The 20,524-nt window shown below is 41.9% G+C and overlaps 1 protein-coding gene across 1 annotated transcript in view; it reads right to left on the bottom strand.

Annotated features, from left to right (window-relative positions):
* Positions 1-20,524, bottom strand: part of slc2a9l2 (solute carrier family 2 member 9, like 2) — a 390,861-nt gene that overhangs the window by 27,682 nt on the left and 342,655 nt on the right. Inside the window, exon 11 of the mRNA XM_060829178.1 lies at positions 9,544-9,671. Within this exon, the coding sequence (XP_060685161.1) occupies positions 9,544-9,671 (128 nt within the window). The remainder of the gene's footprint in view (positions 1-9,543; positions 9,672-20,524) is intronic.

The raw sequence follows: 20,524 nt of genomic DNA, 5'->3' as shown, positions 1-20,524 counted from the left end.
TATGAAAGCAGAAATCTCTCAACACAGTTTTTCAAAGCCATCAGGAAACAATGAAGTAGGTTTCTCTTTACTCTCATTCTCACTAAATTGTTGAGGAAAACAAACACACCTCCTTGGCATCCTCCATCAGATGAAATTATAAATCTAAAAGCACAGGATCAAGCTTTTTGATCCACTGTGGCAGCTTTTTGAAACCACCATCCAATTAGTTCCACCCATAGACTTGCAGTCTTTTCTTTTGTAAGTATATATTCAAATCCATTTTGCATCTGCTTCCACCACCCTTTCAAGCAGTGTGCTCCAAATTATAACAACTCGCTAAGTAAAAATAATTTTCCTACTTCTCCCTCTAAAGCTTCTTTGGTTGATAATCTTAAATCAGTATCCTCAAAGTCCTCCTTTAATCTCTATCCCGACTGTTAACCTCCCTCACAATTTTAAATGTCCCAGTTAACTTCCTTTGCTCTACAGAGGCAAACCCAGCTTCTAGATTTCCATTCTCAAAGCAATTACCCTCCCAGGATCACATGGGAAAACAGGTGAACATTCTACAAGTTGCTTTCTGGGGAAATTATATTTGCTCAATCACTTAAATTAAATTGAACATCTGTGTGCATCGCAGAATGCAGGATAAGTAACTCATTGAAATGTCTACATTTGACTCTTCCACTTTGACTGTAGACTTCATCTAGCAAAACCAGGACAAAAACAATGGGTAAGAGCAACACAGTTGTCGATATATATTTGTCTTTTTTAAAATTTGTTTGTTTCTCAGTTTCTCATGCCGTCAGGAGGCAGGTCCAGAACTTACACAATTTAATTCCTCTAAAACCCATATAATTGTCAATGAATCCAAAGGGTTCAGATTTGGGTTATTTTGAAATTTACCATGAGAACTTAGTTGAGCTGAGCCAGTCTCAGATACAATACCTGGAGCTGCGTTTATTTCTCAGCTACCCTTGTCAGTATAATGCATCTTGTTGGAAAATTAAGAAGTTCAAGGTGCCTTTTTTTTACTCATGATTAATACTGACTCAAAATATTATCTCATTCATTTCAGCTTGAATGAAGAATGAAGTTCAACACAGGGAACCAAATGTGATGAAAACGAAATAATGATTATTACATGGATTAAACTATGTCAATGTCTTCTGATGAAATCAATACATATTATACTGCCTGCTAATTTACATGCGATAGCAGGTGATGCAATTTGGAGAGAAGCTTGAATTAGTTTAAGCTTGCCTGTGCTACTTAACATCAGCCTCAGTCTTTTAAAGGGGAGATGCATTTTGACTTAAGTTCATCCTTTTCAGTGTGAAATTGATGGCCCAATCAGTTACTAATGCTACCCTGTCAAGATGCAGTATCTAATGGCTGAATTTGTTACCTTTCGTTGTAGCACAAATAGAACTTTGTGTGGGAAACATGGACAGAGGTCATCTATTCTCAGCTTGTGGCTGTCAAATTTCATATTGCCCCCATTGTTCAGAGAGACTTGTGGAGTCACGTAGCAGCCTAATAGTCTGCCCTTCTAGTGTTGCTGCACTTGATCACCAGTATTGGTTACAAGGAACTCATGTCTACAGTCTTCTCTCAAAATAATAGCATTCATGTTCACACCACTGTTACTCCATCAATGCCATGGCTGTTGCCCATCAGCCAGTCAGTCAGACTGCTGCCACCTGTGACAAAGTGGTGCAATCTAGAGTCAGGCCTTCTAAACTCAAGGCTACAGATGGGCATTCTGCAACAACATCTTGTCATCCTTCCCAGTGAGAGTCAACAAGCCATGCTGCATCATTAGGTTGGCACTTTATAGGATCACCAGGACAAGCAAAGCTAATTATGAAATTGGCACAATGTAGATCCACAAAGGAAATAGATGCATTTGTAGGAAATGTTGAATGGCTTGATTGGTTTGGAATGCGCATTTTCTGAGCATCTTTTATTTCAGCATCTTGGCCAAAAGAACACTGAGAGAGAGAAGATGTGAGGCTATTGCTAATTGAAGATTTCAGTCAAAGGGTAAAAAGTCCCAGTAACTTATCAACTTCAATGCATCCAATAATTCCTCCTTATCTATTTTAAACTGGGGACAGAACTTCTGTCATCATGATAGATAAGTCAATCACAGACCTTTGGCAAGCTAAGCAGAAAGTTAGCAAGCAGGATCTCAGCTGTAATAATCTCCAGTTTGCTCCCAGTGGCATGTGCAATTGACTACAGAAGTAGCACAATAAGACAGATGAATGTGTGGCTGGAAAGATGGTGCATTATGGAAGGCTTTAGATTCCTGAGACACTGGGATGAGCACCGAGGGGAGTTAGCACCTGTACAAGTTGGATAGGTTGTACCTGAATAAAGTTGGGACTGATTTCCTTGAGGGGTATTTTGCTATTACTTCTGGGAGGAATTAACTTGGCAAGTGTGGGAATCAGAACTATGTAAGAAAATAAAACCAGAGTGCAAAAAACACAGGGAGAGACAGACAGCATTAGAATAGAGAATAGGATTTATTAGTTGAAGTCACAGAAAGGAAGAAAGAGATGGAGTCTAAATCAGGGTTACTATGTCTGGATATGAATGCATGGAGTCTAGTCTATAAATTGGGAGTTGCAGGTGAAGATTGTCATGAGGAATTACAACGTTGCAGCAAGAGCAGAGACTTAGATCAAGGAAAGGCAGTACTATGAATTTAAAATTCCTGACTACAAGGTGTTTGTAAGAGATAGAAAAGGGGAATAAAAATTGAGGAGAGATAGCAGTATTGGTTACAGAGTGCATTGTCGTGCTGAACAAAAGAAGCTGTTTCATAAAGTTCAAGGATGCAGTTGATATGGATAGAACTAAGGAACAAAACGTGCACAATTACATTACTCACTGCAGTCTGTTAGACTCCTACCTGCTGGTAAGGATGTAGGGCAACAAATCTGCATGTAAGCTGTAGAGAGGTGCAGACACTACAGAATAGCTATAATGAGGAATTTCAATTATCCAAATGTAGACTGGAATAATTGCCATGAAAAAAGCTGTGAAAACCAACAATTCCTAGATTGTGTCTAGACAAATTTTCAATAGCAATGTATCCAGTCCAACCCAAACAAGAGATAATGCTAAAACTAGGGCAGCATGGTGGCTCAGTGGTTAGCACTGCTGCCTCACAGCACCAGGGACACCGGTTCAATCCCTGCCTTGGGCAACTGTCTGTGTGGAGTTTGCACATTCTCTGTGGGTTTGCTCCGGTTTCCTCCCACAGTCACAAAGATGTGCAGGTTAGGTAAATTGGCCATGCTAAATTGCCTGTAGTGTAGGTGCATTAGTCAGGGGTAAATATAAGGGGTGGGTTTCCTTTTCAGAGGGTTAGTGTGGACTTGTTGGGCTGAAGGGCCTGTTTCCACACTGTAGGTAATCTAGATTCTTGGGAATAAAGTGGGCCAAGCAAAGTGAGTGTTTGCTGGGTTACCTTCAAAGGAGATAAAAGCATAATACTGCGAATTCTGGAGATCTGAAATAAAATCTCAGCTATACCCTCTGACAATCCTCCTCACTATGCGCAATGCCACCTATCTTTAGGTTGTTTGCAAACTTACTAATTAGACCAGCCACATTTTCCTCTAAATCATTTATGTTGATCATGAATAGCAGAGGTCCCAGTACTGATTCCAATAGAACATGTCTGGTCACAACCCTCCATTCTGAAAAACAACATTCCACCTCTATCCTTTGTGTCCTGTGGCTAAGCCAGTTCTGTATCCATCTTACCGGCTCACCCCGATACCATGTGACTTCACCTTTTGTACCAGTCTGCCATGAGGGACCTTGGCAAAGGCTTTACTAAAATCCATAGATTTTGCCCTCATCAATTATCTTTGTCATCCCATCAAAAAAACTCAATCAAGTTAGTGAGGCACGACTTCTCCCACACAAAACCATGCTATTGATCACTGATAAGTCCATTTCCTTCTAAATGCATATAGATCTGAGAATCTTTCCAATAATTTCCATATCACTGATGTTAAGCTCATAGGCCTGTAATTTCTTGGATTATCCTTGCTACCCTTAAAGAATGGGACAACATTGGCTATTCTTCAGTCCTCACCTGTCGTCAAAAGGATACAAAAATGTATGTCAATGCTCCAGTAATTTGTTCTCTTGCCTCCTTCTTCTTGGATAGATTCCCATCAGGACCTGGGGATCTGTCTTAATCTTTTTTAAGACGCACAATACCTCTTGCTTTCTAATTACAACTTGGCTTGGAAATTTGACACTCCCTTCCCTGAGATTATTTTCCTCTAACTCCTTCTCTTTGGTGAATCCTATTGCAAAATATTCATTTTGGACCTCACCTACCTCTTCTACTCCACAAATTGATTTCCTCCTTTGTCCTTCAGTAGGCCAACCCTTTCCATGGTTACCTTCTTGCTTTTTATATGTGTATAAAAAGTCTTGGGATTGTCCATAATCCTGTTTGCTAATGACTCTTCATGACCCATTTTAGCCCTTCTAATTCCTTGTTTAAGTTCTTACCTACTTTCCTTATATACTTTAAGGGCTTCGTCAGTTCCCATCCTCTTAGATCTTACATATGTTTCCTTTTTCTTTTTGACAAAGTCATAACAATATTGTTGGTCATCCAAGGTTCATGTAACATGCCATACCTATCCTTCATTCTTGCAGAGAAGTGCTACTCCTGAACTCTTATCAAATGTCCAATGTGGATTTACCCTCAAACATCCGCCTCCAATACAAATTCTCCAGCTCCTGCCTAATATTATTGTAGTTCGCCTTCCCCCAGTGTAACATTTTCATCCAAGGCCTGCTGTATTCCCTGTTCATGCATATCTTAAAACTCATGGTATTATGGTCACTACTCCTTAAATGCTCCTCAACTGATCCTTCATTCACCTGGCCACGCTTATTTCTCAAAACCAGATCCAGTATAACCCCTTCCCTGGACTGTTTACAAACTGCATCAAAAAACCTTCCTGAATGGTCCTTACAAATTCTGCCCTGTCCAAGTCCTTAGCATGAAATGAGTCCCAGTCAATGGAGGGCAAGTTAAAATCACCCACCACAACAACCCTGCTGTTTTACATCTTTCCAAAGTCTATCTACATAACCTCTCTTCTATCTCCTGCTGGCTGATGGGAGGCCTGAAGAATACTTCCAGCACTGTGATTTCACCTTCCCTATTCCTGAGTTCTACGCATATTACCTCACTGCATGAGTCCTTTGATGTATCCTTTCTCAATACAACTGTGAGATACTCCCTTACCGGTAATGCAACTCCACCATCCCTTTTACATTCCTTTCTATCACACCTGAAACATCTTAATCCTGGGTCATTCAGTTGGAGATAGAGATTAAGAAAAAGAAGGAGATGTGTGCTATGACAAGTGTCAGGTTGAAAATACAAAACTGGGTACTGAAGATTTAGAAAGACATTGTGAAACATATTGGAGTTGGAAAGAGAAAATATGAGAAAAGATTAATCGCTAATATAAAGGGGAATCCCAAAGTCTTCTGCAGGCACATAAACAGCAAAAACAGAAGTAGGGCCAAATCAGCACCAAAAAAGGGATTTACAAGTGGAGGCTGGTGACGTGGTGTAGGTGTTAAATGAATACTTTGCATCTGATCTTATTTAGAAAGGAAATGTTACCTGACGAGTTCATGGCGACAGAAATTTTGCTCCCAGAAGAGTTCAAAATAGATAAGGAGGAGTTATTGAATAGATTGTCAGCATCTAAAATTGATAAGGTACTGGGACCCAATGAGATGCATCCAGGAGTACAGAAAGAAGTGGAAGTGTAAAGTGCAGTGTCACTGGCAATAATCTTTCATTCTTTGCTAAGCTCCAGGGTGCTGCCAGTGGACTGGATTATTGCAAATGTAACATCTTTGATCATGGCATGGATAGGGTAAATAGACAAGGTCTTTTCCCTTTGTTGGGGGAGTACAGAACTAGAGGGCATAGGTTTAGGCTGAGGTAGGGAAGATTTAAAAAGGATACAAAGGGCAACCTTTTCACACAGAGGGTGGTGTGTGTATGGAATGAGTTGCCAGAGGAAGTGGTACAATTACAACATTTGAAAGGCATCTGGATGGATATATGAATAGGAAGGGTTTAGAGAGATATGGGCCAAATGCTGGCAAATGGGACTAGATTTAGGATATGGATGAGTTGGACTGAAGGGTCTGTTTCTGTGCTGTATATCGCTATGACTCTAAGGTTGTAGGATAATCCTAGCAATTATAGATTAGGCAGTTTAATTTTAATTATCAGGGAATTAGTTATTCTGGATAGAATTAATAATTACATGGAAAAATGTGGGTTAATTAATTGGAATGTAGATATGAAGGAGTGTTACTAGGTTATAGCTGATGGAATAAATGGGACAGTAGCAAAATGTTTGAGTCTAACATGGCTTTGTGCATGGGTAATCATGTCTCACAAACATGATTGAGTTTTTTGAAGAAGTAACAAAGAGGATTGATGAGGGCAGAGCGGTAGATGTGATCTATATGGACTTCAGTAAGGCATTCAACAAGGTTCTCCATGTGAGACTGGTTAGCAAGGTTAGATCTCATGGAATACAGGGAGAACTAGCCATTTGGATACAGAACTGACTCAAAGATAGAAAACAGAGGGTGGTGGTGGAGGGTTGTTTTTCAGACTGAAGGCCGTGACCAGTGGAGTGCCACAAGGATCGATGCTGGGTCCTCTACTTTTTGTCACTTATATAAATGATTTGGATGTGAGCATAACAAATATAGTTGAAAATGTGTTGCTGGAAAAGTGCAGCAGGTCAGGCAGCATCCAAGGAGCAGGAGAATCAATGTTTCGGGCATGAGCCCTTCTTCAGGAATGAGGAAAGTGTGCCAAGCAGGCTAAGATAAAAGGTAGGGAGGAGGGGCGTTGGAAGTGCGATAGGTGGAAGGAGGTCAAGGTGAGGGTGATAGGCCGGAGTGGGAGTGGGGGTGGAGAGGTCAGGAAGAAGAATGCAGGTTAGGAAAGTGGTGCTGAGATCGAGGGTTGGGACTGAGACAAGATGAGGGGAGGGGAAATGAGGAAACTGGAGAAATCTGAGTTCATCCCTTGTGGTTGGAGGGTTCCTAGGTGGAAGATGAGGCACTCTTCCTCCAGCCGTCGTGTTGCTATGGTCTGGTGATGGAGGAGTCCAAGGACCTGCATGTCCTTGGTGGAGTGGGAGGGGGAGTTGAACTGTTGAGCCATGGGGTGGTTGGGTTGGTCGGTCCGGGTGTCCCAGAGATGTTCTCTGAAATGTTCCACAAATAGGCGGCCTGTCTCCCCAATATAGAAGAGGCCACATCGGGTGCAGCGGATGCAGTAAATGATGTGTGTGGAGGTGCAGGTGAATTTGCGGCGGATTTGGAAGGATCCATTGGAGCCTTGGAGGGAAGTAAGGGGGGAGGTGTGGGCTCAACTTTTGCATTTCTTGCGGTTGCAGGGGAAGGCGCCGGGAATGGAGGTTGAGTTGGTGGGGTGTGTGGACCTGACGAGGGAGTCACAGAGGGAGTGGTCTTTTCGGAACGCTGATAAGGGAGGAGAGGGAAATATATCCCTGGTGGTGGGGTCCATTTAGGGGTGGTGGAAATGACGACGGATGATATGATGTATATGGAGGTTTGGTGGGGTGGTATGTGAGGACCAGTGGGGTTCTGTCCTGGTGACGATTGGAGGGGTGGGGCTCAAGGGCAGAAGAGCGGGAAGTTGAGGAGATACGGTGGAGAGCATCGTCTGGTGGGAAATTGCAGCCTTTGAAGCAGGAGGCCATCTGAGTTGTACGGTATTGGAACTGGTCCTCCTGGGAGCAGAACAAATATAGTTAGTAAGTTTGCAGATGACACCAAAATTGGAGGTGTAATGGACAGTGAAGGAGGTTACCTCAGATTACAATGGGATCTTGATCAGACAGGCCAATGGGCTGAGAAGTAGCAGATGGAGTTTAATTCAGATAAATACAAGGTGCTGCATTTTGGGAAAGCACTTAATGGTAAGGTCCAGGGGAGTGATGCTGAACAAAGAGACTCTGGAGTGCAAGTTCATAGCTCTTTGAAAGTGGATTCACAGGTAGATAGGATAGTAAAGAAGGTATTTGGTATGCTTTCTTTTATTGTTCAGAGTATTGAGTACAGGAGTTGGGAGGTCATGTTGCGGCTGTACAGGACGTTGGTTAGGCCACTTTTGGAATATTTTGTGCAATTCTGGTCTCCTTCTTATCGGAAAGATATTGTGAAACTTGAAAGGGTTCAGAAAAGATTAACAAGGATGCTGCCAGTGTTGGAGGATTTGAGTTATAGGTAGAGGCTGAACATGCTGGAGCTGTTTTCCCTGGAGCTCAGAGACTGAGGGCTGACCTTATAGAGATTTACAAAATTACGAGGGGCATGGATAGGATAAATAAACAAAGTATTTTCCTTGGGGTAGGGGAGTCCAGAACTAGAGGGCATAGGTTTAGGGTGAGAGGGGAAAGATATAAAAGAGACCTAAGGGGCAACTTTTTCACACAGAGGGTGGTACGTGTATGGAATGAGCTGTCAGAGGATGTGGTGGAGGCTGGTACAATTGCAACATTTAAAAGGCATTTGGATTGGTTAATGAATAGGAAGTGTTTGGAGAGATATGGGCCGGGTGGTGGCAAGTGGGACTAGATTTGGTTGGGATATCTGATCGGAATGGATGGGTTGGACCGAGGGGTCTGTTTCCATGCTGTTTCATGTTTCTCTATGACTCTAGAGGCAAAGTACACAAGTGACCGTGGAGGCTTTCACATCTCATTCCTAACATTCATAAGGGCATATGTTCCTGAAACTTTCACAGAATGAAAGCAAGAGCTGAAAGGCTGTCTGTTTTATCCCTTCAATACTTTAAGAGTACTGAAGCCAATCATTATGCCCTGGCTGCTCACATGCATATGATTTGCAAAATTGGTGCAGATCAGGAATCATTCCTGTCACTCAACTTAGGTTGACACTAGACTGTTCATTTGAATGAATTTCCATGAGTGTTGAGGCATTAACAGATGGCTGCACTTCAATAATTTCTGGCGTACGATCAAGAGACTTTGGATAATTGACAAATGAAGCAGAGAATTTCTCCGATCAACAAATTGATAGGATGTAGAATGTGCTGCCTGAAATAGTGGTGAAAGTATATTTAATAATAACTTCCAAACAGGGAAAGAAAAAAAAAACACACACAGAGCTATTGGGAATGAGCTGGACTAATTGAATAGCTCTTCCAAAGAGGCAGTGCAAATATGATGTACTGAGTAAACACCTTGTGTTCTGTGTGATTCACTTAAAAATGCAGTTAGTGCTGTACTGTGGAATGACAAATCTGTTCTTTCAAATTCAATGGTTTTGAGAGTAAGACAGGTTCAGTCTGTCTAACCATCAAATTCTTTAAATAGCTCAAGGCTGTTTTCAAGGTTAGTAATTTAAGTCTTAACTTACTTATTGACATTTGTATAGCTATAGAGTTTGCAGTCGCAGGAGCTTTTAATTAAACTGTACCTGGATAACAGGAAAAAGAAGTCCGACAAAAAAGTTGGAAATCCAGAGCACTGTGCCACCAACCATGAATGCAGCAGATCGACTGGACTGATCAAACATCTCGCCAGTAAGGACAAAAGGAATCCCTCCTGAAATAAAGACCGTGCATCAGTCAGGACTTAAAACATCATGGTTGATGCTGATGCACCAACCCAAGTGAACCTGAGAAAAGACCCAAGTTTGGGTTCAAGAAGAATCAAACTTTAAGTGCCACACTAAAGGCACATTATAATCGAATTGCACATTGTTCCTCTACCTCTCTTGTCAAACATCTCCATACATGGTTTATTGTAAGCTTTTCTGTAGTTTTGAAAGTAAGTTTAATAGTTTGGTCTGTACAGAGCTGCCATTAAACTTCCAAATGCAGAATGAAAGAAATCACATATTTCTTGAAATTGTATGCACAGTAATCTTAATAGTTGTGTTAGAATCTCACCTTTACCAAGCTTTGTACGCTCAGACTGATGTTTGCTTGGATAAAGGTAAAGTTGCCTGAGTCCCACAGACCATACAACTGTTCCCTCATTAGACAGAGGTAGCTGGTGGTGGTTTAACCTGAGGGTCAATACGCCTCAGGCAAGGGGAGACGATGAAAGTCCTTCACGATGGGGGAATTACAGAGTATCGGATAATACAGGGGTTGAACCCACATTTTTGGCATCACTCTGCATCGGCCATCCAGCCAACTTGCAGCTAAATGACTCAATCCCCTTACGGGACCAGTGGGCAGAAAAGAACCCAGTGCAATCTATTTGGCACCTATTTGGCTGTGTGTCCGGAGATTAGGTTGTTTACCAATGTGTGAGAAACGTTCCCTCTCTCCAATTTGCCTCTGAGTGAGGAAACTAATCCTGCGAGACATTTACTTAATGCAGTCTTCTGGGATTTGAACCCCCTACTCTTTATGGGGATCACACACACCCTGGTAATAGTTATAATGCTTTGATTTAATGAGACTGCTGGCAATAAATGTGTGAGGCCACTCTAAAGCTTGACAGTGAGTGGTCCTGGCTGAGGAAATTCACATTATTCCTCCTCAGGTCTTTTGCTTTCCCTGCATGGGGCAGAAGTAGAATTGACAGAATCATGGGAAGGGCCCCTTTGTGGCTTTAACCTGCCAAGATTACTAAGGAAACTCTGGAGTGATCTCAAAGTTCAAAGCTATGTTCCATATTCACCATTACCAGGAGACCATGAAGGCACGCCATAAAAAGACAGTGATATTAATCTGGATACCACACAGACTATTACAAGGATAGCATTAAGTTATTCTAACTCTATTATTTGTTTCTACAATTATTCAACTATCACCCCTTATTCACTTGAAATATTGGGTGAAATCTGACAGCTCTTGAAAACATCCTTCCTTCCAGATAAATGTGTTCAATGAGTTTAAATTCCTTATGGTTTAGAAACAGACCCTTCGCCCCAACAAGTCCACACCGACCCTCCAAAGAGTAACCCACCCAGACTCGTTTCCCTCTGACTAATGCACCTAACACTATGGGCAATTTAGCACGGCCAATTCACCTGACCTGCACATCTTTGGACTGTGGGAGGAAACCGGAGCACTTCGAGGAAACCCTCGCAGACACGGGGAGAATGTGCAAACTCCACACAGACAGTAGTCCAAGCCTGGAATCGAACCTGGGACCCTGGTGCTATGAGACAGCATTGCTAACCACTGAACCACTGTGCCGCCCCTCAGGATCTACCTTCAGGATCATCTTGGAGATTGCCAGTTAAGAAGCTGCCTCTGAAGCAAAGAGAAAGACTCTCAGAGGAATCACGATTGCTGCCATTCCCAACCATGGACCCATCACGAGGATATGGCTCCATTGGCTCACTGGTCTGCTGCTGGACTCAGCACTCAGTGGGAGGCTCTTCTGCTGCTGACCAGACCATGGTGAGGTCCATCCTTCTGCACACAAAATCCCCTCATGAGTGTCACAACCTTGCTTCCATTGCACATCTGTCTCATTAGTTCAGAGGTGGGAATAAATCTGGCTGCCCACTCAATTTGGACATTTCCTATTTCTTCTGTGATCCTGACTCTAAACCCAGCAGCTTTAGTCATAAATGATTCCACAAAATAACCCAGTTTCTCTCTATACAGACAGTGCTTGATCTGCTGCATATTTCACTTTATATTTCTGATTTCCAGTATTTTGTCTGTAACCTGTCCCATTTTTCTTTCATATACATAGTACAGTTCTCATGCTCCACTGCATTACCAAAATAAAATCTATTTTAATTTCTGGGTTCATTAATAAAAAAAGTGAAATATTGGCAGACACAGAACTGTTATAAATTTATCATATCCACATAAAGTACTAAATTATTTTTAACAAGGTTGCATTTTAGGAAGAAGACTATCCACTGCAGTCATCAAGTTATTTAATTGTATGCACTGCAATTAAATAAAAAATATAACATGCATTATACTCTAGCTGTAAAACAGATTTGATCATTTCATTATAAAATAATTGAATATTAATTTTGCGAAATATCTGTATACATATTTGACATATAAATGTAAAATGTTTAGTCATATTATAATAATTAGTAATTTTCCTCCAATAGGGCATTGTTCAGGTGAAAAAAGATTACCTGCTCCGTCAAGATTTGGAGGTGCTGGTGTTGGATTGGGGTGTACAAAGTTAAAAATCACACAACACCAGGTTATAGTCCAAATGGTTTATTTGGAAACACTAGCTTTTGAAGTGCTGCTCCTTCATCAGGTGGTTGTGCAGCAGGATTATATGACACAGAATTTATAGTAAAAGATCACAGTGTCAAGCAATTGAAACAATATATTGAACAAACCTAGATTGTTGTTAATTCTTTCATTTTTTAGAATGGATTGCAGGTTTCAGTTCATTGATATGTAAATTTCAGAACTTCGTTTGCCTCACATTCTCAAGATAAGTTAAGGTTTTGTAAAAAAAAAGTGACATCTCAGCTCAGACAATGTATTAAAGACGTGAGTTTAGAATCTGTTATTCCAATATTCCAATATTCCAATCTTGAGTCAGACTGGTTCTATTTCTAAAGTAGGAATTTATAAAATGTTTTATGGATTGACTGCCTGCAGATTGTGGGCTTTTTTGATCAAAATAGAATATATCTGCAAATACAATTCTGCAAATGCAAATTCACCCCATAAACGTGTGTGTGCACATATGTACGTGCATGTGTGGGAGAGAGATGGAGAGTGTGAGAGTGTGTGTTGAGTGAGCATGACGAAGTATAAGCCTGTGACAGGGTATGCATGTGTGTGAACGTGTGGGGGATGTACGTGAGTGTGTCTGAGAGCCTGTGTATATGAGAGAGGGTCTGTGCGAGTGTGTAGGATTGCGTGGGTATGTGTGCTTGTATGTGACTGTGCGTGTGAAAGTGTATAGTGTGGTGGGATCATATGTAGTGTGACATGAACTCAAGGTCCTGGCTGAAGCCTGGGTACTGAACTTGGCTATCAGCTTCTGCTCGACCATTCTACGCTATTGAATATCCCAAAGTCTGCCTTGGAGGATGATCACCTGAAGGTCCAAGGCCGAATGTCCCTAACTGCTGAAGTGTTCCCTGACTGGGAGGGCACATCCCTGTCTGGCAGTTGTTGTGCGGTATTCATTCATCTTGATAGTCAAGTTCTGTACAAATGAAGATGGCCTAAACAGGGACCTTGAGTTCATGTCACAATACAGGTGACCCCACTACATTATACACTCTCACACATACACTCACATATAAGCACACACACACACACACTCCTACATACTCACCCACTCATGCAGACCCTCTCTCATACACACACACTCTCACAGATTTATACTCCATCACACTCACGCACATACTCTGCCAAGCACGCACACATGCAAACACACACTCACATGGGCACACTCAGATGCACATGCTCACACTCTCTCTCACACACACACACACACACACACACACACACACACACACACACACACACGTCTATGGGGTGAATTTGCATTTGCAGAATCGTATTTGCAGACAAGTTCTATTTTTGCTCATAAAGCTCACAATCTGCAGGCAGTCAATCCATGTGACATTTTATAAATTCCTACTTTGGAAATAGAACCAGTCTGATTCAAGATTGGGATACAGACAGACTCTGTCCTCACACCTTTAATATATTGGCTGAGTTGAGATGTCACTTTTTTTCATAAAACCTTAAGTTTTCTTAAGAATGTGAGTTAAAAGAAGTTCTGGGATTTACATATTAATGAACCAAAACCTGCAACCCATTCTAAAAGATAAAAGATTTAACAGCAATCTAGGTTTGTTCAATATATCGTTTCAATTGTATGATACTATGATCTTTTGCTATAAATTCTGTGTCTTATGATTCTGCTCCACTGCTGCCTGATGAAGGAGCAGTGCTCTGAAAGCTGGTACTTCTAAATAAACCTGTTGGACTATAACCTGGTGTTCTGTGATTTTTAACTTTGTCCACCCCAGTCCAACACTGGTGCCTCCACATCATGATTTAACTGGGACAAGTGTACCAATAACCATGCCCCACAGTTCCACAAACTATCACAACATGTATAAATGTATAAAAACCCAATGAGACCAGCAAAATGACCAATTGGCCTGACTGACTAATACTCCGGAAAAGAGATTCACACCAGGTTATCATCAATTCAGAAAAAAAACCCTCTTTTTATACCCACATAAACTCAGGAACAGCAATGTATTGAAAGCAATGTACAACTTAAACCACCTCCTTTCAAAATTCCTAAATACAATCACACTTTTTTTTGGAAAGAATGTAATGCATGCCATTGCAATAAACATTTTGTCAAGTTTAGAATTTAATGTTAAAAATGTTTCATGTAATAAAACTCAGCATCAGAAATTATGTACCATGAATTACTTGAAACGCAGTGACCGCTTTAGACATACAATCATTCAGTGATGACATGATCAATCCATGGCAAGTGTATTTAGGTTGATGGCTTTCTGCATTCAGGGGTGTATCAGTTTTTTTAGACATAAATAAGTGCTATCTTATGCCTGTAGTCTTGGGCCAATTTAAATGTAATAGTGTACGGGAAATTATTGCTTTCCTTGTGTGTGTGTGTGTTAAGAATAGTAGAGCGGTGATGATAAATGAGATATTGCCAGGTTCTTCTAATTCTGCTTCTGTTCAGATTTAAATCCCTCATATAACACAAATATAGAAGACATTGCTACTTAGTTACTGCATCATATGAGCATGTGGACATACATTTGGCCCCTCAAGTTTGTTCCACCATTCAATAAAATCATGACTGATCTAATAACTCTACATTTCCATTGACCTATGATAACTTTTCAGCACTTGGTTCACAAGAATCCAGCTACCTCTGTCTTAAAAATGTCAAAGACTCTACTTCCACTATCTTTTAAGGAAGAACTTTACCAAAATGCCATACCTCACACTTTCTAAATTAGACTCCATCTGCCACTCCTCGGCACACAGCCCATCTGATCAAGGTCCTGTTGTACTCTGAGATAGTCTTCTTCACTGTCCACTACACCACCTATTTTAGTGTTCTCTGCAAAGGTACTAACCATGCCTCATCTATTTGTTAGTTGGTGCGACCACTAGGACTCATAACAGCACACAAACCAACAGCCACTCTCAGACAACAACTCACCAGGACAAAGGACCCGATACCCAGCATGAGCAAAACCAACGTAGTGTACAAAATCCCATGCAAGGACTGCACTAAACACTACATAGGACAAACAGGAAGACAGCTAACAACCCGCATCCATGAACACCAACTAGCCACGAAACGACACGACCAGCTATCCCTAGTAGCCATGCGCTCAGATGACAAACAACATGAATTCGATTGGGACAACACCACTATTATAGGACAAGCCAAACAGAGAACAGCCAGAGAATTCCTAGAGGCATGCCACTTATCCACAAATTCTATCAACAGACACATCGACATAGACCCTATATACCGGCCACTGCAGCGGACAGCAACTGACAACCGGAAGCGGCAGATTCAAACCAGTATAAATGCCGGAGGAATCAGCACAGAAGCGCTTCACAGGAGGTCCCAAGCACTGAAGATGTCACCTAGAAACGGGACAAAACGTTTGCAACAAAAACTCCCAGCTCGGCAAACAGAACCACAACAACGAGCACCCGAGCTACACATCTTCTCACGAACCTTGTAGCACATCATTGGTCACACACCTCCAGTCCGAAATACAACGCTCTACCATCACCCTGTGTCCTATCTTCAATCCAATTTGGCACCTAATTGCATCCATGTTTTCTAACCGTACTAACTAGTCTACCATGCAGAACCTTGACTGAACACTTTGCTGATGTCCATATAAACAACATTTACCACTTCAATCTTCTTTGTCACCTGTTCAATTAAGATGGTGAGACATGGTTTCCCCTCCATACACAAAGCCATGCTGACTGTTCCTAATCAGTCATCGCCTTTTCAAATGCATGTAAACCCTATCCCTCAGAATCCCCTCCAACAACTTAACCACTATTGATGAAAGGCTCAACTGTCTATAGTTCCCTGGTTTTCCCTTAGAATCTTTCTTAAGTAATGACATCACGTTAGCCAACCTCCAATCTTCTGCAGCTCACCAGTGGCTATTGATGGTATAAATATCTCAACAAAGGCCCCAGCAATCACATCCCTAGCTCCCCACAGCGTTCCAGCGTTCCTGATCAGGTCCCAGTGATTTATCCACCTTTATGTGTTTTAAGACATCCAGGACTTCTCTTCTGTAATATGAAATCTCTCTGCCATTCTTCAACTAAACAGAAAACGATAAGCATCAATTCTATAAGTGAGTCCATTATCTGCCATTCAGGGTAGGGCTCAGCTGGAAGCATTCTGGGTGTTATGTTTGGGTAGCTACCAATTTTGTTGCAGGACTCTCTGGTTTGCAGCAGCTACTGACTCTGCTCCCTCACTTCCAGCCACTAGGTGCCACTAATGGGATAGGTGCCAAGATACTGTGGAGAAAGTGAGCACTGCCGATGCTGGAGACCAGAGTCGAGAGTGTGGTGTTGGAAAAGCACAGCAGGTCAGGCAGCATCCTAGCAGTAGTAGAGTCAATGCTTCTGGCAAGAGTCCTTCAGCAGGAATGAAGCTTGTGAGTCGAGGGGGGTAGAGAGATAAATGAAAGGGGGTGGGGCTGGGGGAAAGGTAACTGAGAGCGTGAGAGATAGATAGAGGTGGGGGTAATGATGATAAATCAGACAGGAAGGTGGAGCAGATAGGTGGGAAGGAAGATGGACAGGCAGGACAGGTCATGAAGGCGAGATAAGATGGGGTGAAGAGCAATAGGGAACTTTTGAAGTCCACATTGATGTCATGTGGTCATGGTGGCTCAGTGATTCGCACTGCTGCCTCACAGCAACAAGGACCTTGGTTTGATCCCTCCCTTGGGTGGCTGTCTGTGTGGAGTTTGCACATTCTCCCAGTGTCTGCGTGGGTTTCCTCTGGGTGCTCTGGTTTCCTCCCACAATTCAAAGATGTGCAGGTCAGGTGAATGAATTGGCCACGCTAAATTGCCCATATTGTTCAGGGATGTGTAGGTTAGGGGTAACTGTAGAGTAATGGGGAATCAGTTGGGTGGGATACTCTTCGGCAGGTCGGTGCTGACTTGTAGGATTAAAGGACCTGTTTCCATACTGTAAGGATTGTGTTCTATGGTTGGAGGGTCCCAACGCGGAACATGAAACGTTCATCCTCCTGGGGTGAGGCACTCATCCGCTCCACCCTCCTCTCTGACTTATCACTGTTATCCACACCTCCATCTACCTATCGCACTCTCAGCTACCTTTCCTGCTGGCCCCACCCCCCCTCCCATTTATCTCTCTACCCCCTTGGCTCATAAGCCTCAATCCTGATGAAGGACTCTTGCCCGAAATGTCGATTCTCCTACTCTTGGATTCTGCCTGACCTGCTGTGCTTTTCCAGCACCACACCCTCAGCCAAGATACTGTACTAGGCTATGGAAATACCCCTTACCCACAGAATTTATCAATGCACAGACAGGCATAGGGCATTTTGAGCTTTGAGCTTTATCCAATGCTCAGTCAGAAGGGAGTCAGGAACTTCATCCCCACTAATGTCAGATCCAGAATGATTTCTTGTATTTTTATCTGAATTCTTTCTGCTAGATATACATGTCAACTTCATTGGATTCAGCGAAATGATTTGTATTTCAACATTTCTTTTGTTATGTATATAGTTGGAGGTGCAGCCCCTTTCAGAGAACTGGTCAGGTGACCCTGAGAGGCAGAGCTTGGGTCCAGCCTAGAACTGGTTGTGGAGGTGTGAGCATTGTCAAGACAGTGTTCCTGTTCAGATTTACAATTTGTCTACAATATATTTGTATATAATTCCTAGTTCCAAAGAAGGTATCAATATATCTTCTTTCACTTTCACAGTTGCTAGCACATAATTTGATAACAATTGCAACATTCAGCCAACTAATTTGACTAAATTCTTTTCCTGAGGCATTACAGAGCATATGGTTAAATAAAATGTGACAAATACTTTCTAATTTGACACCAGTGTCACTTTGCATTTCTCAGCATTACATACCACCTGGCTGCTTTAATCTTAAATCTGTAAGATTTTATGCTGTATTCATCTCTTAGGAACATTCTCATGGCTGCAAATTCTGCAGGCCCCCCCAAGTAGTCCATGTCGTGGATTGGCCTGGAATTTCCTATGGCCTACTTTCATGTTGACACCTTTAACTGTATAAAAGTAGGCACTGGGGTGGAAGGGGTGGGGTCACTTCACCATGGGAAGTCCTGCATTCTTGCCCTGAAAGAGAGCAAATATAATGCCTACATGAGGAGAGATTATCACTACCTAGAAATGGAAGTGGGCTCAACTGGAGTAGTGGAGGACAGGGGTGCTGATGGTATTGCAGCTATAGATCACACCCTCACTCAATGATAGTAAATTAGAATTCCCTCACATTCACAATGAATTGGGAAATCTGCTTCAACTTAGTAACATCGCAGTGAAGGAACTTCAGTATTCACAAAAGCAAAGACATAATTCTCCAACTATCTGCATTAGTTTTACAAAAGCATGTTTGTTCGTATCTACATTTGCTGAAATAGCCCAGTTGGTTATCACCAATAGCACATCACTAGATCATTAAAACTCAGGTTGCTTTGTGATATCCCCTGGAATCACAATGATTAATGTGATAGCATATTTGCTCTAAGCCTGTGGTTTTTAGAAAGTCACTACAACGTTGTTCCACTGAATAATTCTAGATGAGAGTTACTTCATAAATGTCAGTGCGTACCAAATTACCTCATTCATGCCACTTCATTACGATGCATCACTTTGGCAAATAGACAATGCATAAAGCAACATGACCTTCCATGAGGCATGGACATAATGTGCATTAGAATCATGGGAAAAAGCTGGAGGAGGAGGAGGTGGGTGTAGTGGTAAAAATAGTTAATTATCACTATTTTTCGATGCACCTGAATATAAAGGTGTGCTGTGAGCAAGGTGATGACAGGCTTTTGAAGACATGATGGTGATGATTATATTTTCTCCTCTGGCCTTTGTCAGGGTATTCACAACAACACCTTTGTGTTTTAAAAGCAGCTTTAAGATAGTACATTATCCCAAAGCATTTCACAGAAACTTTGGCAAGGTTTGGGCTGGCACCTACTTGAACATCCTGCTCCAAATGATTTTCTGGGCCTGAAAGCTTTCTCTAATTAAGTGTTATTTTTGCTTGGCAAATCAAAATTCCCACAATGCAACAATGTTGGATTGCAAGACTGCAAGACTGAACCAGTCTTCCAAAGTTTTAAATATTTATTTCATAAGCAAAGCACATTTCAGTTCTCTGCTCAGCATACAGGATTCATCCTTCATCACATATGCCCATTGCTTCTGTTTTGACCATTATCCTTCAAACTTTGTTTTATTGATTATTGATATTTTTCTTCCCACTTCACAACTGCCTTTAAATGTTTCTTCTTCAGTTTAGAGAACTTAGAGTCACAGAGATGTACAGCACAGAAACAGACCATTTGGAACAACAGGTCCATGCTGACCAGATATCCCAGTCAAATCTAGTCCCACCTACCAGCACCCGGCCCATATCCCTCCAAATCCTTCCTATTCATATACCCATCCAGATGCCTTTTAAATGTTGCAATTGTACAAGACTTCACCACTTCCTCTGGCAGCTCATTCCATACACATACCACCTTCTGTGTGAAAATGTTGCCCCTTAGGTCTCTTTTATATCTTTCGCTTCTCACCCTAACCTATGCCCTCCAGTTCTGGACTCCCCGGCCCCAGGGAAAAGACTTTATCTATTTACCCTATCCATGCCCCTCATAATTTTTTAAACCTCTATAAGGTCACCCCTCAGCTTCTGACGCTCCAGTGAAACCAGCCCCAGCCTGTTCAGCCTCTCTCCAAGTCCTACAACCCTGGCAACATCCTTGTAAATATTTTCTGAACCCTTTCATGTTTCACAACATCTTTCTGATAGGAAGGAGAGCAGAATTGCACACAATATTCCAATAGTGGCCTAACCAATGTCCTATACAGCTGCAACATAACCTCCCAACTCCTATACTCAATACTCTGACCAATAAAAGAAAGCATACCAAATACCTTCTTCACTATCCTATCTACCTGTGACTCCACTTTCAAGGAACTGTGAAGTTGCACTCCAGGGTCTCTTTGTTCAGCATCAATCCCTCGGATCTTACCATTAAGTGCTTTCCCAAAATGCTGCACCTTGCATTTACTTGAATTAAACTCCATACCAAAGGTAGTATTTTCAAACTCAATATTTCAGCTAACCAAGACTCTTAACCTCTTGGCCTACATGATAGGGAGAGTGAGCAGTGGTGACTCAAGCTCCTAGAAGTGGA

The sequence above is a fragment of the Hemiscyllium ocellatum genome, chromosome 1 (assembly GCF_020745735.1).
Source record: "Hemiscyllium ocellatum isolate sHemOce1 chromosome 1, sHemOce1.pat.X.cur, whole genome shotgun sequence".
Classification (NCBI taxonomy): Eukaryota; Metazoa; Chordata; class Chondrichthyes; order Orectolobiformes; family Hemiscylliidae; genus Hemiscyllium; species Hemiscyllium ocellatum.
Note: the sequence above shows the minus strand (reverse complement) of the source record. Positions and strands in the feature narration are given on the sequence as shown.